The sequence below is a fragment of the Leishmania panamensis genome (genome assembly GCF_000755165.1).
Source record: "Leishmania panamensis strain MHOM/PA/94/PSC-1 chromosome 30 sequence".
Lineage (NCBI taxonomy): Eukaryota > Euglenozoa > Kinetoplastea > Trypanosomatida > Trypanosomatidae > Leishmania > Leishmania panamensis.
In genome coordinates, this window is record NC_025877.1 from 511,587 (window position 1) to 528,026 (window position 16,440).

Below are 16,440 nucleotides of genomic sequence, written 5' to 3' on the forward strand. Positions count from 1 at the left end.
GCATGATACTTAGCGATGTGCTCCTTTCGTTCTTTGCACGTGGTTTCCTCCCCTCTCCTGTTTCACCGAACCCTTGCTCCATGTACCCGTCGTTCATTTTCGCCTGGGCAGTCGACGTTCCCCCCCCGGACTGTTCTCTTCTTCTCTCAGCGGGGCACAGCGGCAGTGAAGTAAGTAGCTCTCTTTCCCTCTTCTCTTCCTCGGACCTATGTGGCGCTGGGTGTCTCTAGGTGGGTGGTGTGGACCGTCGCTCATGCTCAGTAAGCTGGGCCTTCGCCCGGCAGAGGAATCGTTGCCCTTTGACATGGTGCGCTGCACCTTCGACGGTCTGGTGGAGTTGACGGCGAAGGGGTTTTCATCATCGCTATGCCCTCCTGCTCTGGTCAACTCAGCGGACCCTGCATTAAGGCTGAACAATGCGGCCGGCGCGACCCCCTACAACTTTCCGGCTGAGCAAGAGGACGGCTACTTCCCGCAAGCATCAAGCACTTCGCCAGTGTCCTGTACCTCCGATGCCGCCTCCACATCTGCATCTCTGCGCTTTATCCCAGATCCGGTAAAGGTATGGCTGCTGTTCCGCAGCCAGCACGCCTGCTTCACCCACTATGACTTGAACAACGCTGATGTGCAAGTGGAGCTCCGCAGACGCATTCGTGCATGGGAGACCCTGCTTTCCCTGGGCAATGCAGGCGACGCTGATCAGGCAAGTGTGCAGCCTGTCACCTTCATCCGCACCGTAATTGCGGAGAACCCGGCGGAAGAGCTGGAGATGTTGCCGCGGTTTCATCAGGCAGTGCGGGAGCGCACCCACGGGCGTCTTCCCTTCCGCACTGTTCTCGTCGTGCACGACCAGGCGGACACGACGCGGCCGTTGTGCGCGATGCCGCAGGAGTCGAAAGACCATCACACTCCATGCATTGTGTGGAATCTGAGGCGGCAGCGCCCGACACCGACTCTCTCGTCCCCTCCTGCCGGTGGCGCGACGGGTGCGACATCTGCACTGGCAGAGGCGCCGTCGCTGCTGGATGAGTGCCATGACGGTTACCAGACAATCCTCACCGCCATGAGCAAGAATACGAAATGGCGCTCGCTGGACGCCTCGCTGCCAGCGTACGAGACGTACGTCAGTTCTCGCAGGGTGCCCTTCACCCCCTACACAGAGCTGAGCCGCGTAGACGGGGTACCAGCCGTGCGAGGTACGTGCACCGGTTTTGGGTCCACCTTTTCCGCTGCTCTAGGTCGCTGTGTTCATTGTGGGTGCACCGATGGGCACGCCGTCTTCGCAGGACAGTATGACAAACATCAGGAGTGGCGGGACGAGGATGTGAACGAGTTGCTCCTGAACTATGCTCTCCACCACTGCGACGAGGTAGCCGCAGTGGAGGCGACGGCGCTGCGACAAAAGCGCGGCGCTCACGAGACGTGGCACAAGCTGCGGGCCCTTCTTTCAGACTGAAAACCGAACCGAGAACGAGGGAGCACGAAGCTTCGCGGTGGTGCATTTGTGCACGGGGGGAGGGGGGCGCTGAGGGGTGTGACTTCGCACGGTGAGCCAAGCAGCAAAGTCAGCGCTGCTCTCATATAGTAGCCGATTCCGACGGCGACGCTGCGCGGCCGAGCCGGAAAAAGGCGCGGATCAAAATACGCAGTGCTGCCCGCACCCACGTGTGTGTGCCGGCACTTTTTCTTTTGCGCCTACTCACCGCCCCCTACTTAAAGGGAAGCCAGCGGAACGAAACCTCACTCCCCACAGCCCAATTTACACTCTGTTTTCGCTTCTGTTGTCGTAGGTCTCTTGCTCAACACTCGTAAGACTCTGCTCACATGCCTTTCCCTTCTTGGCCTTTTCCTCCGTACCTGTCTCTCTCCATATCGTGCCTCTTGTCCCACTCTCCGTGCTTACTGTGAGTCTCACTCACGCTCACACACATACCCACATCGCTTTACACGATCCGCTACGTGCGGGTTCGTTCTTCGTCATTTTGCTGTTGTTGTTTCTTTTCGACGGTTTGTGGCTGATGCTGTTGTTTTCACCCGGACCCAGCCCAATTGCTGTCTTCTCTTCCTCTTGACACTTACCTCTACCCAAGATCCACAGCCGCTACTGCCACAACGACGACATCATAAGCAGGCAGACGCGCTCTACACTCTGTATCCTGACGCAGAACGTGAGAGGTGGGCCCGGTGCAGCACGTACAGCAGACCCCAACCCACAAGCACAAGCGCCATTCAGCACTATTTCATTTTCAACCCACGTGCGTGCAGTTCGTCCCATCATTAAAGACCCCCTCCTCTCCCCTCTCCTCTTCCTCAGAGGTAGGGGATCAAGCACGCCATACATTAAAAGCCAGCGCGTCCTCGCTAGACAGATGTCAGCAACGCCGCTGCCGCGAGTTTTTTTGGCCTCGTGGCTGGCGAAGAAGATGGAGTGGCGCTTCGTCTACGAGCAACGCTACTTTATTCTCGATGGCACCCGCCTCAGCTACCGCCTCGAGGAGCACGGCGCCGAGCGGAAGTTTGGCACCATCATCTCCTTTGACCCATGGCGCGAGAGCTTGAAGAATGACACCTCTAAAGGATTTAGCTTTACGGTGTGGCTGCTTGAGGGTGGCTCCTGGGAACTGCGAGCAGCCACGCAGGAGATCTACGAGAGCTGGCTGCACGCCCTTCTTACAGTGCTCGCGCCCTCCAACTCCACCTCTGCGGTACTGAGCGAGAGCGGCGGTATGGCGAGCTCGCACGACACCTCGATGGTCTCGGACGCCGCCGCGACAACCGTGGGTGCGTCCTCCGCACACCTTCAGAACGAGAGTCTGGGTTGGGCTCGCAAGGTAGGCGAGCGCAGTGACCCCATAAACAGTGCTAACCAAGCGCAGATGGAGTCTGCCGATGCCTTGCATACAGCGTCGGGAACGAGCCCAGCGGCCGAGGAGACCGCTCTCACCGCGGCGGTCATTGCCGCTGCAACGAATCCAGGCAGCACCACCTCGGCCTCCAACACTCTGCTGCTGTCCTCCATGGTGGAGAAGCAGACGGCCTGGAGGGGCCGCTGGAGGCCGCGGTACATGGAGCTGCGGGACGGGCGCCACCTTGTCATTCGTTCCTCAGCTACATCCAAGACAGAGCGGCAGCACTATGTCGTTGAGGCGGTGGACCTCTCGCCACTCGTGAGTCAGGCGGTATGGCTGCTCTTCACCACAAGCAGCGGTGACCGCTTTTGGGTTCGCTACGGCTCTGTAGAGGAGTGCCAGCGCTGGTACTCGGTCTGCCGGCGTCTGCTTCACGCAGAGTGCTCATGGCACTGGTTGCCGCTCGCCGAGAACGATGCTGGCCGCTCACTTCGACTGCGGCAAGCCACCAGCGGCAGTTACAGCGACCTGCAGCTGCACTACCACTCCGCTGCCGTGGTGCCGTCTTTTCAGGAAGGGATGTGGTGTCCATCGCTGTACGTTTTTGGGGGCTCGCGCCGGTGGTGCAAACAAATATTTAACCCCCAGGCACGCGCCTTTCTCCCGCACGCTGAGCCCACGCACACCACAAATCACTTGTGTACGCTGGAGCTAACAGGTCCACATGTGATGCAGCTGTGGCAGCCTGCCCCGTACCAGGAAAGCCCGCACGCGTTGGTGCGTCCACTTTCTCGCTACGGCGCGACATTGACATGCGTCCCTGTGGAGGCACCGCAATCGCTCACGCGAAAAACCTGGCCGCCACAGACGGTCGGGGTACGCGTGGTGCTGCTTGGCGGGCTATCGGGTGGCAGGTATCAGCCTCCCACTACGGAGCTCTGGAGTGTGTGGCGCAGCCCGGCGGCGTGTGCTCAAGGTGTCGAGATGCGTTGGGATCGGCACGACCTGCCTCCCTACGAGCTCCCGATGCTGGCCTTCCATGACGCTGTGTGCGTGCCATGGAGGTCTGCGGCAGTGGCGCGCAGCGCAGACCCTCAGGTTCAGCGCCATACCGGCGGTGGGTTTCTTCTCGTGACAGGTGGCCTCGATGTGGAGTATCGCTGCAGGGCTGAGTGCTACGCGGTGGTGTGGAACGGGGCGGATGACCAGCTTTGCCCAACCGCCTCTGCGACTGAGGACAATCTCGAGGAGAGAGCACGCCTTGCAAAGCCCGCAGCGTTCGCCTTTGGCCAGTTGCCAGAGCCGCGCGCGTTTCACCGCATGGCGGTCATCGAGGACGGCACGGTGGTTCTCGTTGGCGGCCGAAGTGTGGAGAACGCAGCGGTGAGTCAGCCTATCCTGACGCTGGCGCCGGAGGTGTGGCGGCGCGCATCCAAGGTATGGGGATGCACCGGTGGCATTGCTGCTGATGCTACAGCATCACCTGCCTGCAAGAGCAACGGAGCCGAGCCTCAGAGCGAAAATTGGTGCTCTCTGACGAGTGGCGAGGACGAGGCTGACACAGCCGCGGCAGATGACCCTGATGCGCTATCTTTTCAGTGGCTGCCAGTGGCGCTTGACAACTCTATAGCCGCGTCGTCGTCTACCGCGTTCCGCGCAGTCACTGCACTACCGAGCGAGATGGGTGATGTGGCAGTGGCTGCCACCAGTCACGGCAGTCGCGTGGTGGTTATGGGGCAGGTCTCGCAGCCGTGCCAGGAGGTGAAGCTCTACTTGCTGGACTTTGAAGTGGTCGCGGCATCCACCTTAACAGATCGTCGCCATGGGTCGCGTAACATCAGTGCCGGGGAACAGCTCCCCACTGGCACGCGGCGTGTTCGGTGCCAGGAGGTGGTTCTCTTCGTCGGCGCCGTGCCGAATCGCGTGGTGGGTATTACTTTACACGTATACAACGATTACCTCTTCGTGATTGGCGGCTGCACGGTTGACAAGTCCAGACCGGAGCCGTACAAACTATGCGGGCCCCTACGTATCCTCCTTGAGTGACGGCGCTGTCCCCCCTCTCTACCACCTTGTTCGTGCTCGGAAACCCTAATCGATCGGTGTCTGAGCCTGACATGAGCGATGCGTTTTTCCTTTTCCCTTTTCCTCATTTTGTGTGCTTCAGTATCAATACTTGTGGGTTCGGTGGTGACGACTCTCTCCTCTCGGCTTATGCGTGCAGGTGCGCCGTAAGCGGGGAAAAAAAGTACCTTCGCCATCCTCACTGCTGCGCGTATGCATTCTCCTTATGTTTACGAGGTCTGTGGCGCTTGCCGGGCCATGGACTTCCCTCCACGGTTCTTCCCCCTTCCGCTTCGGTTCGCTATGGCGCTGTTTTGTTGCCGTTGTCCGTTTAATTTGCCTTCTGTTCTCTGCGCTCTTCGTTGTTGTTGTTGTCGTCGTGCGCTCTCCTTTTGCTTTCCTGCTCTTCTCCACCCGCTGAACATGGAGAGCCGAGGGGAATGACGACGACAATGACGCTTATATCTTACGCGAAGAGAGACAGAAAAAAAAATGCTTGCTGCTGCCTAGTTCAGCTGGCTTCCCCCTCCAAAAAATTGCCTATACGCGCGAGAGCAAACAGCCAAAGCAGGCCTCCGTACTCTGTCTCCACTCGCTTCCTCTCTCACAGTGGACTTTGGGATGATGTCTTCCTCACGTTCTCTTCTCTGTGTTGCTCGGTTTTACTTTTCGCCTTTGGAGGCGTGTTACGGAATTACTGAGTAGACATGGCTGAACTAGTGAAGGAGGCTGTCTCCGTGTCTCGCAGCGATGCGCGAGGGGTTAGAGCTGCAAAGAGACAAACAAGTGGCACTCCGCATGCATTGCACTCTTGGATGCTTTTCGCGCGCGTGCATGTGTATCTAGCCATGTATGGCCACCACATATACTGCAGAATCGCACCTCACTCTCAACACTGCAGCACAGTTGGTGGAAGCTGTCCTTGATGAGCTTCGCTGCGATGCGGCAGTCCATGCGGTTTCTCGCTTTCTCATCTTGTTGCTCCTCTCACCTACGCTTCTTTGTTGCTCGGGGACAAAAAATTGCTTTCGGTTTAGCACACAAATACTGAGGCGCGCATAATGAACACATGGACCAACACACTGAGCGGTCCTGTGACGCTAGCGGTCGTTCTGGCGGGCTCTCTTTGATCTTTCTGCCTCCTATGGCTGCTTCTGCCTGTGCCCTCTCCGTCAGTGGCGGTATCCCGGAGCTTCGGAAATGGAGTCTTGTCTGTTTCTTTCCTCCTCAATCGGGCGAAATCTAAAGACATGTGACTCTATGTCATGTCACTCGATCTGTCTGTCTGCGATCTCAGCACAGTTCGAAGGCCGTCATTCTTTGTATAACATGTAGAATGCAATCGGTTCAAAATCTCTGCTAGAGTGTGCCATGATAGCATCCATTGCGTTGCCTGCATCACGAGACTGTCAAGGGCAACCAGGATGATGCCACACGCGCGTAGGCTTTCGTCCGTGCGGGAGTGAGAGCGGTCGCTTGACAGGGCGAGTGGTGTGCTGCTGGTTGAGCAGAGTCGTTCAACATCTCGTGCTACGGTGAGCCGCTGCCAGCTGCAAATGCAGCTCTGTTCTTTGTTTTTTCTTCTTCTCTGTGCTGTTTTGTAGTTTCTTTCGGTGTCGGCATAGCTCGAAGGTCATCATCGTTTTACTACTTCATCGTAGGGTGCTTTAGGCTCACAGTCTGTGCGAGATGGGCCGTCATGCCTTTTCGGTCCTTCGAGCGAGGATGAGGACGGGATACGAATTGTCTTCACATGCTGGAAACCCGGAGAACAACTGCCTTGCTGCTAGAGGAGAGGAGAAGTGTTTGTGCTTGCGTACATCTCATGTATGCTTCACTACAATGTGCTCCCTTCGCCCCCCTCCCCCCCTTTCTTTCTCTTATGGCTCAGTGCAATGGAGATTTGAGAAGGAAGGCGGGGGGTGGGTGGGAGGCGTCGTGCCTCTCCGCCTCTTCCCCTAGCCTGCGCACCCCCAGGCTCGACCAGACGACTTCTGCTTTTCGAATGTCTGTCGATGACCGGCCTCGGCCTGCAATGAGAAGCAGCGTAGAGGAGCCCTTTAGCTGCGAAGCGGCTATGAGGAGTAGAGAGGGCGGCTGAGGAATGGGATGCAGGATGAGCCGCCTCGAAGTGCCGGGAGAGGGAAGCAGCAAACTGCGTGAGTGTCAAGTCTCGGTAATTCGTGTCTGTAACAGGCGTGGAGCGAGGAAGAACGATCTTCAGCGTCTTTGCTGCTCCCTGCTTAGGTGGAACCGATGATGATTTCAATCCTTTGAATGTTCTTCGATCGCCGCCTTTTGGCTGTCATGAGAAGCTTTATTGATGAACCCTTTAACTCTGAGGTTGTTACGAGAGCATCCCAAGGAAGGCGAGAGGCACACATACGCAGACAGGTAGAGGAGAAAGGGGGGAATGCGGCGCCGCTGTGAAATGAGGTCCCCACGTCTCTGTTTTTCTCGATCTCCGCCACTGCAAACCTCTCCCCCTCCCCCACGGCATGCCTTTCAAGTTCTGCAGCAGTGCAGCTTGCATCTGGGCCACTTGCCGACTGCGCGCTTGGTGTGCTCTGGTGCTGTTTACTCGATTCATTCGGCGAGCACAGCTTGAACAGAAGAAAGGTATGGTGTCCGGCGCCCGCCGTATGGGGGTTCCCAGTCCCATCTTGCTGGCAGCGTTATCGCTGTTGCACAAGGTGGTATTATGTGGCACTTTCATCTTTTTCCCCTTTTGGGCAACGGACCGCGCTTGCCCAGTGTAACGAGCTGATGCGCCCCTCGTACCCTCGCCTCGGTCTCACATAGACAGGTTGGTCTGTTTCACCAGCACGAATCACCGAAAGAGACAAACAAGTGGCAGCCAACTGAAGGGGGGAGGGGCGAGGAGAAGCTTCACAGGAGGAGGAGAATCAGTAACATCAACACAGAACATGGTGCTCCTGTATGCGCCTTCTTGTGTAGCGTGTAAGCTGTGCCGGCTGTCTTGTCACTCCCTTGCCGCATCACATCCCCATTCCCCAAGACGTTTGCAGATGAGGCGCTTTTCGTTTGCAATGAAAAATATTTATGAAGTCCCTCAGTATCGATTCTGGAGAGGCAACCGAAGAAGACGAGCAGGCGCACACGTGACAGGCACACGCCCACACGCCCACACGCCCACGTGCATTCCGTAGTGCCCTCATGTGAGGTTTTGCGTTGATTGCACGTCTTTCATTGCCTGCGCACTGCTCGACTTATCTGGCCCCTTTTCGTTGCAACATTTTGTTTACTGCGCTTCTCTCCTCCCTTCTGGACTTCTGTTTTTACCCGGTGGTGTTTACTTTTCTTCCCTCCTGCGGTTGTTGTGATTTGCCTTGACTTGGCAACGGCTGGACAACACAACGTACCACCCTCCTGGTCACTCCCCTCCTCCCACTCCCCTGCTCACTCCGATGTCGACATCGCAAAGGAAGCGAAGGTGATCGAAAAACTCACTTCTGCACTCGAGGGTGAGTTCTCCTTTGACATACAGGCGATTGCAGACACTCATCTCTCTCCTCTCCCCCCCCCCCACACACACAGGAGCTTGCAGACAGATCAAAAGACAGTGGAGGAGCTTGTAACAACGAAATCTGCCGCAATGTTTTGCTGTCCGACAGTCCGTGCTGTGACGCCAGCTTTTTTTGCGGCAGTCCTGTGCATATGGGCGCTAGCAACGCCGTCAGCAGCGGGCAAGGCAGCACCCTTCAAAAATGGCGAATTTTCTGCTCCGCTCTTCGAGCAGTTCTTCGCGCAGCCGTTCCAGGTAAGCGTAATGACACAGTCGTATGGCGTCTTCAACGCAACTCTGCGCATGCACGCCTCTCTCAACTTCCCGGAGAGGGTGTTGGGTGAGCTGATACCAATCGGCGATCCGAAGCTCAACAGCCAGAGGCAGACTCTACTCCCGCACTTTCAACGCGCCCGTGATGTAGAGGATGAAAAACTTTCCCATCTTCCATTTTCCATGGCGGCCGGACTTGGGAGCGCGAAAAGTCCACGGAAGGGCGGAGCCGACGAGAGCGGCAGCCGCGAGTTTGCTGTCCCCGGAATCAAGGAGCGTCCATCGCTGCTCATGGTGGACCTGCACCTACAGCACAGCGATGCGATGCAGGGAACGGCAAGCGTTTTCTACCTGCCGGCGGAGTTGATGGCGCTGCGTGCGCTGCGCGAGGGCATGAGAGAGGGTAGCATGCCGCCGTCTGCGACGGTAGCGTTTGAATTCCGCCCCGAAGTGGAGCACATGACCGGCAACCCACTCAGTGACGTGAATGCCCTTGCACACGTCTCGCATGCCATTGTGACCATGGGAGGCCAAGGCAACGCTCACAAGTCGTCCAGTGCAGTCAGCGAAGAAGGCGATAAGGCGTCAGGGGTGGCGACTGGTCAGGGTGCCATTATCTTCCGCTGGATCACTGAGCACGAATTCTCGGCACATATGGTGATCCCTATCGCGAATAAGGCTGGTACAACATCGATGCGCATGGAGCGGGTTTGGGTCTACGGCTACACCACTCCTTCAAGGAGTGTGTTTGATCGCAAGCAGCCCGAGTTGCCATGGTACAACAAGTACATGATGATCGGTGCGGGTCTCTTGGGGTTTGTTGTGCAGGTTATCTCCGGTATTGCAGAGGGCAAGAGGCGCACACAAGAGGCGGTCAAGCTAGAGGCGCAGCTTCTTGAGCAAGAGCGCCGCAGCACGAAAAAAAAGTAAAAGGTGCCCAGTGATGATGCAAAACGCGTAGCGCGAGAACTAGGAAAAGGTGATCGCATGCGAAAGTGAGGGAGGCGCCAATGCTGGGTGGCGTATACGCCTCTCTCTTCCTCTTACCCTTCACCCCTGCTGGGGCCCATCTCTGTCACGTGACTCTCCCTGTGCGTGTATGGAAACCGAAAGAGAAGAGCGCGCTCGCGTACGCTTTCCATGGCTTATGTGGGTGTGCGCCTTCTTTTTCTTTCATCGGCATCTATCTAATGTGGTCATCTGCGTCTCTAACGCGGCATACCAAAGCAGACATTGCAGACACGGCTGTATGCACAACACCACTTTGGTTGTTGGTGCTCTTGCTCTCTCTCTCTCTTCCTCTAAGGATATCTGTGGACAGCTTCTTCAAGGGCGGATGCCCAGACGAGCGCGCGCCCGCACCCCGCCCATATCTTTCTCTCTTTTCTTAGTCTGGGAGAAATGGAAGGGGCAGTGGCAGCGGCAGAGACAGAGAGGTAACCGGTGTCTGCTCACCTAGTCGCGACGCAGTCTTTACTGCTGTCGGACTCAATTTTGTTTGGTCGTTCTATCCAAGGCCTTACCTCCACCACTCGTTCTTTTTCCCCTCAACATGCTTTGCGTCTCTTTCCCCAAAGTTTTCCGCTTACCATACGGGGCAAGCGCATCTGATGAGGGAGGAGGGCGGAAGAGGCAGATCCCTTTTTCTTTTGTTTCTCATGTCTTGTACTGTCTAACCCCCAGCAGGATATAATGAGTGGCGACCCTCTAACCCTTGTCGTGTACGCCGGGCAGATGGCCACGTACGTGTGCGAAGGTGGCGACGTGCAACCAACGTATCCCATTCTGCATTCCATCACAGAGGAGGTGTTGAGGCTGTTGCGGCAGGAGCAGCGTCAATCAACAGCGCCGGATCACTCTACGTCTGCCTCGTCATCATCGACGACATACGCGTCAGGGGATCGCGCATCGCTCCTGAAGCAGCAAGCGCAGGAGCTCCGCTGCCGCTTGCTTCCCCTCATGCAAGGGCGATTTGTGCTGCTTGTGGTGCCGCTGAGCAGCACCGCTTCTTACCGCGAAGAGTGGACGCAACTCTGTTTCGATGAGTGTGCTCTTGCTCGGAGGCTGGTCATGCTGGCCGACACAGTAGCGAGCGCCTTCGCCTGCGGCATGGACAGCTGTGTCGTAGTCCACGCCTCCTTGTCTACTGTAAGTATGTGCCGAGTGGAGGCGGGCTGCTCCACGCGGCACAGTAACTCGCATATGGGCAGTTTGCAGATGCTATGCGGGGCGAAGCTGTCTCTGCAGCTGACAGAGGAATGGCCGAAGGTGACTTTCTCCGTGACCGCTTCCGACTCGAATTCAGTGCCAGAGCACGTACCCTCCAACGATGCTGAGGTGACGGCTGGTATAGGAGGTGACACTGACATGCATCTGGGAAGCAGCGGGGTGGGTGCATTGGTGGACTTGGCAAGCCCCAAGCACCGAGACGCGCTAATTCGCGCCTTTGGATTCAAGGCATACAGCGCTGTCGTTGTGCGTTCCCAGATGGAGGCACAAGAACCCCAGGTGACGATGACAACGTCCTCGAAAGGAAAGGGCAAAGGCGGCGGCCGCCAGCGTGCGTCATCGCTCCTCGATGAACTACGCCAGGTGTACCCGCGCGCAGTTCGTCGAAGGCCCGGCCAACTGGAGAAGCTGCTTGCCCGGGTGGTGCATGGTGGTTCAACCACACCTGCTTCCGCTGTTCGTCATGACGGCGGCGAGCCATGCGTGCTGGCAGGAGAGGCCCTCGCTATCCCCTACGTATACGCCTTGTTTGCGTACGTGGTCAAGCGCTGCGGCGACGATGTCTGGGCCGTCGTGCAGCGCGAGCGGCGGGCGCGGAAGCGATCTCTGACCACGTCGCAGCTGCAGCATCGACCTTTCCCCAACCACCATGAAGGTCATCGAGGCACCACAAACAAAGCCGAGTCTGGGGAGACGCACTCAGGCGCAAGCAGCGCCTGTGATGAAGTTGCCCCAGTCACGCACCGGCAGAACTCCAGCACAAGCAGCAGCACTCGTAGCGGTAAGGGTGATAGTGAAGACGAGGGGGTTGAAAATGAGAGCTCTTGTTCGAACTCCTCATCGCATTCGTCTTCCGTGACTTCGCTGCTCGACAAGAGCGAGAAGGATACGTGGCTGCGGTTGCAACAGACACCGCTGCCAGAGGCGCCTTGGTGGCTTCCGCTCCTTGGCGGATCGATTGTCAGTCGCCTCACCGACCAGGATGTGCAGCGGGCCCTGATCACCGCCGAGGAAGCGCGCGAGACAAAGGGCACAGTGGTGCACTGGAAGATGCTTCTCTGAGTGCGTCTGCGTATACTGGCTTCTCTCTCAGTGTGGGTAGACGTTATAACATTGACAAAGAAGTGTAGGCTGCTCGCTGTTCTCTTTTTTTTTTGGTTTTGTGTGCAAGCGAGCACGGCGTCGCTCTGGCAAGAGATGGCACGACACGAAACCCCCCAGTGGGTGGGAGGGGAGGGGGACACGAAGAGCAAATGTGGCTTTTGCACTGCCGGTACCTGCGAGTGTCTCGCGTTGCGCAACCCGAGAAAGGCACACACACACCCACACACACAAGAAGGGTTTCGGCTCTTACTTTAACGGCGAATCCGTGGCAATCATGTGCGTCATGTAACTTCTCGTGGCGTCTAGCAGAACTCTTCAGTTTTTTCCTTTGTTACGGCTGTTGTCATCTCGCCTCCCTCCATTCTGAGTCACACCGCCCCCCTTCTCCCTCTTTTCCTTCTCCTTCCCTCTCCCTATTGCCAAAAATGGCCAGAGATCAGGTCCAACTTCAACTATACGCACAGTACCGACACTCGTCCCAGACATCCACTAAACACCATCGAACTTCCTAACGCTCCAGTTTGGCCTACCCCCTACTCTAGTCACCCTCATGCACTCCAGCCTGTGGTGGTCTTTGTGTCTAACTCCCTCCCTCCCTCTTCTTTTGGGGTTTCTTTTCTCTTTCTCGCGTGTGTGAAGCGATTTCGGTTCACTGGACTACTTTCGCCACAACAACGAAGAGACCGAAAAAGAAAGTGACACACCCCCGCGCACTGAGTCTCCACTGCCATCACGTCACCCCCCCCACCACCACTGCATCCACCACCTAAGTTGAGTGAGATATGAAGCGCACGCAGGAGGGAGGTGTGGGCGGGATAGGGGCGCTCCTAGGCAGACAGCAAAAGAGTGGGGGAACCCCCAAACACTGTCAAGAGAGAACCTTTTCATAGTTGAACGTACAGAGGGCTGCATGCATCAACTATCGCCTGCTGGCCCTTGTGCGTTTCTTCTTTTCGTCTCCTTATCGGGGTTGTGCTTCTAGCTTCGCCGTCTGTGGTAAGCCCCCCCAAACCTCAGCTCCTCTGCTACCCCCCTCGCCCACCCCCTCGCTCAAGCTGAGGCGGTCTCCGCGGGGGAGAAAAAGGTCGAACTCGAAAACAGTTTTCTGAAACCAACGTAAGGGATACGGAGAATCGTTACTCACGCTCGCAAAAGAGGAGGGATGCGTTTTCAGTGTCTTCACTTGCGCTAACTCGTTGCGTAGGCACCGCTGCATTCCATTCACCCGTACTTCTCTCGCATGGCGTTCTGACTTCTGACTCTTGAAGTGTCGATTGATTTCTCCTGTGTGTGTGTGTGTGTGTGTGTGATGCTCCCTTTGCTCTGGAGTGGCACGCGAACGATCCATTTAAAGGTCGATTTTTCTTCTCTATCTGAGTAGGAGTGGCCCCCTCTTCCTCGGACCTCTCTTCCCAGTTAACCCGGCAACAGCGATGACGCTGCTGCACACCACATCATCGTCTTCTGCACACAGTTCTCTTCCTCTTAATTTCGTCTTTACATTTCAGTTCCTTCCTTTCTATTCGATTTTTCTAGCTGGCTTACACATGACAATCTGATTACACGCCCCTCACCCGCGCTGCATGGGCTTCCCTCATCAGGTTTCTGCCGCTGCCCTTGTGCGCCTTAGGGGCGGTGGGCTGTTGGCTCGTTGTGTGTAGGCCCAGCCACTGCTGTGAAGGGCGTGCAGATTCCGGGGAGGGCGGCGTGCCCCCTGCCGCCACAGGCTCGCGTAGGCGCCCCGCCTGTCGCGGCACATGTTGGCAAGCCATCCCTGTTTTTCCCTTGGGTCTCCAATATTCGGGGGTGGTGAAGAGAAATCAGGCATTACTTACGCTTCGCTGGGCTTTCACTGTCGAGTGGTAGCAGTGGAGAAAAGGATTGCCTTTCTAAGGTTCAGGAGAGGGCCGCGAATTGCAGCCTCATAGTGCAGTAACGCGTCAAACGTGTATGGCGCTTTGCGTCTATCCTCTCCTTCATCCACACAGCATTGTGGCTAGAAAGCCCACCTCTCCCTCGGTGCAATTCCCCCCCCTCCCCCTTATCCCCTCTTTACAGACGACACATCGGCTGAAAGAAAAGAAATTTGCTCGTGTCGTTACCAGTCATCGCTCGACAAAAACTACTGCGGCTCAAGCGTGTCGGACACCAGAGTCGGTAACACACGAATGCAAGCGTCGTCTCTCGCACTCCTGGAGAGGTAAAGGGGGCAGATTACACCGCAGTGGAGGAACTGAAGGCAGAGACGGAGGACGATTCTGATGGCCCTCTCAGCGCCGAGGCAACCCACAGCAAACATGGAAAGCGTAACGTATCTCATGGAGGAGAGACGTATGTGCGAGCACCAGTTACAAGTCTACCCGTGAATGCAGGAACCAATCAAGGCTGAGGCACTTTGGGGAGGAGGGCAATAGCAACGTTTCAAAGACCCGCAGCTCGCGAAGAGCCAGAGGAGAGGAGAGCAGAGTTCCGTGAGTCTCGCCCGCCCAAGGCCATTTGGCTCCCGTGGCGGTGAGGCTGGGCTAGTGCGTGCTCTTCTCAAATGACCTGAACAATGCACGCTACGCACTGATGCACGTGATCCTCCACTTCAGCGCTGATGACGCCATCAAAACTCACCATTGGCTTGCGGCCAGCCTCTGGGACAGAGGGGGGGACGCACACTGGCTTCCCGCTGGTGAGCGAGGTGCCGGACTGCAGAGTCCTCTTTCCCCCCTCCCAAAGCGACGCGCACTCAACGCATCCCCTCTTACACGCTGAAGTGAAGCCAGCAAGCGGCGGCCTGGTTGGCAGCGCGGAGAGTGCTGTGGCAGGGTTTCACAAGGAGCTGAAGGACGACGCAGTGCTTGGTACCGGGCACACATTCTTGTGTACGACGCCGAAGGGAACGAAGCGGGTGTGGCAGACGTGAGCGAGGTAGCGAGGCAGCTGAACGCTCTGATATCTTCCCTGGTTGACAGTGTGAATTACCAGATCAAAGGCTCTGAGGGGGCAAACACGCGGCAACGCCAATCCACGCCACGGCTGCGGCAGTGATTACAGCAGAGCGTTGTGCCAACAGGGGTCGTGGCCGAGGTCTGGGCGGCTGCTGATGCTGCTTCCTCAGCGCTGCCTCCGCGGAATACGCCTCGGCAGCCGCCCAGACCTCAAGGGAAAACGGAAGCAGGGCTCCCTGTCGAGTGACCCAGAGCGGAGGGCAGTACAGGAGAAGGCCAATGGGAGATGCACCCAGGAAATGGCGTGCCACACAAGAAGCGGGCGAGCAGCAGGCTGGATTGGTCTGCGCTAACACTGCACGCCAACGCCACCCCACTGCAAGTGCAGACGACTGGCCACTCTCACAGGAAACCCGACCTTTTGCGGCTGTACACCAAGCCAACACCTACGGAGAGACGCTACTGCATACCCCTTGCACGGGCGGCATCACGGACTGGCCGGTATCCTAACCCGAGATAGCACTTCCAGCACGGTACGACTGCGTATGTTCGATTCAGCCCCTGTTTGTCATCGTCACAGGGCACGCACACACGCACGCCCTTCTCGAGAATCGCGACACAGCTGCCTCTGACCCTTGCCAAGTGCGTGGCACAACAGTGCTTCAGCGATGACTGCGGGTTCTTCATGTGGGCCTCTACATAATCAGACGCTCTAGACAACGCGATGCGACAGTCCCACACCGCGCCATCACGCTTGGGCCGGTTCTTCCGCGGGACCATCACAAGGAAGCCTCGAAAGACAGAGATGGTCGTCTGACTCAGGGTCCGTCACTACCACAGCTGTGCCAAACTGCTGCACCGGCGCTGAAACTCACGGAGGTGCTGACTGTGAGGTTTGAGGCCATAGTGCCGCTAAAGAAAAGGTGAGGTGAGGGAGAAGTGGGCAGACGGAATATGCGAGTGCGCCGTGGAGAGAGCCGCTTGGTGATGCAAGACCAGCAGGGAGCGCACGTTTCTTCTTCGTTCCCCTGCGCTTCACGCTCCCTGAATGGCGTGGAGCACCCCAGTGCGTGGTGTCAGGGTTGAGCACCCTACTCGCTGCGGGGAAGCCAAGCAGCTCTCCCTTTCCGCTGACCCATGCCGAACCACTTCTGGCGGTGGCAAGGCCGAGTGCCTACGACGTGGGGATGTCAGGGTGGCGTGTATCGCTGCTGGCGTCTGCGGTCAGGCGGTGGATGGCGCTGCGTCGGAGCGACCTGCGACGGTGGACACGCTTGCACGATCCATGCGGTGGGGAGGCTGTCAGTGTGGCTCGAACGCATCTTGCCCGGCCGTCGCCGCCCACTGCTGCAGGGAGTCTGGGCCGCCCGGAGGGACGTCCCACGTGAGGGCTGGCATGATGCGAGTGGCTGGAGAGGATGGCCTGCGCGGCGTGGAGCGGGCAGAGCTTGAGGCAGGG

At 57.5% G+C, this 16,440-nt stretch overlaps 4 protein-coding genes and 2 pseudogenes across 6 annotated transcripts, besides 2 other annotated features; all 6 read left to right on the forward strand.

The window, feature by feature from the left end:
• Nucleotides 1-208: 208 nt before the first annotated feature.
• LPMP_301560 (hypothetical protein) lies at nt 209-1,456 on the forward strand (the record flags this gene model as incomplete). The annotated part of the gene is made up of 1 exon (XM_010702880.1): nt 209-1,456. The coding sequence occupies one exon, from the start codon at nt 209-211 to the stop codon at nt 1,454-1,456; it is 1,248 nt and encodes a 415-aa protein (XP_010701182.1).
• Nucleotides 1,457-2,369: 913 nt separating this feature from the next.
• LPMP_301570 (hypothetical protein) lies at nt 2,370-4,895 on the forward strand (the record flags this gene model as incomplete). The annotated part of the gene is made up of 1 exon (XM_010702881.1): nt 2,370-4,895. One exon carries the CDS (start codon nt 2,370-2,372, stop codon nt 4,893-4,895), a length of 2,526 nt encoding a protein of 841 aa, XP_010701183.1.
• A 1,313-nt stretch (nt 4,896-6,208) lies between these two features.
• Nucleotides 6,209-6,277, forward strand: LPMP_30snoRNA1 (annotated as a pseudogene). Its single transcript has one exon. The product of its transcript is annotated as an H/ACA-like snoRNA (small nucleolar RNA).
• Nucleotides 6,278-6,531: 254 nt separating this feature from the next.
• On the forward strand, nt 6,532-6,603 carry LPMP_30snoRNA2 (annotated as a pseudogene). The gene has a single exon. The product of its transcript is annotated as an H/ACA-like snoRNA (small nucleolar RNA).
• Nucleotides 6,604-8,529: 1,926 nt separating this feature from the next.
• Nucleotides 8,530-9,642, forward strand: LPMP_301580 (hypothetical protein; the record flags this gene model as incomplete). Its single annotated transcript, XM_010702882.1, has 1 exon — nt 8,530-9,642. One exon carries the CDS (start codon nt 8,530-8,532, stop codon nt 9,640-9,642), a length of 1,113 nt encoding a protein of 370 aa, XP_010701184.1.
• Nucleotides 9,643-10,404: 762 nt separating this feature from the next.
• Nucleotides 10,405-12,003, forward strand: LPMP_301590 (hypothetical protein; the record flags this gene model as incomplete). Its single annotated transcript, XM_010702883.1, has 1 exon — nt 10,405-12,003. The coding sequence occupies one exon, from the start codon at nt 10,405-10,407 to the stop codon at nt 12,001-12,003; it is 1,599 nt and encodes a 532-aa protein (XP_010701185.1).
• A 1,706-nt stretch (nt 12,004-13,709) lies between these two features.
• Nucleotides 13,710-13,819: a repeat region.
• Nucleotides 13,820-16,023: 2,204 nt separating this feature from the next.
• Nucleotides 16,024-16,440: part of a repeat region that runs on past the window's edge.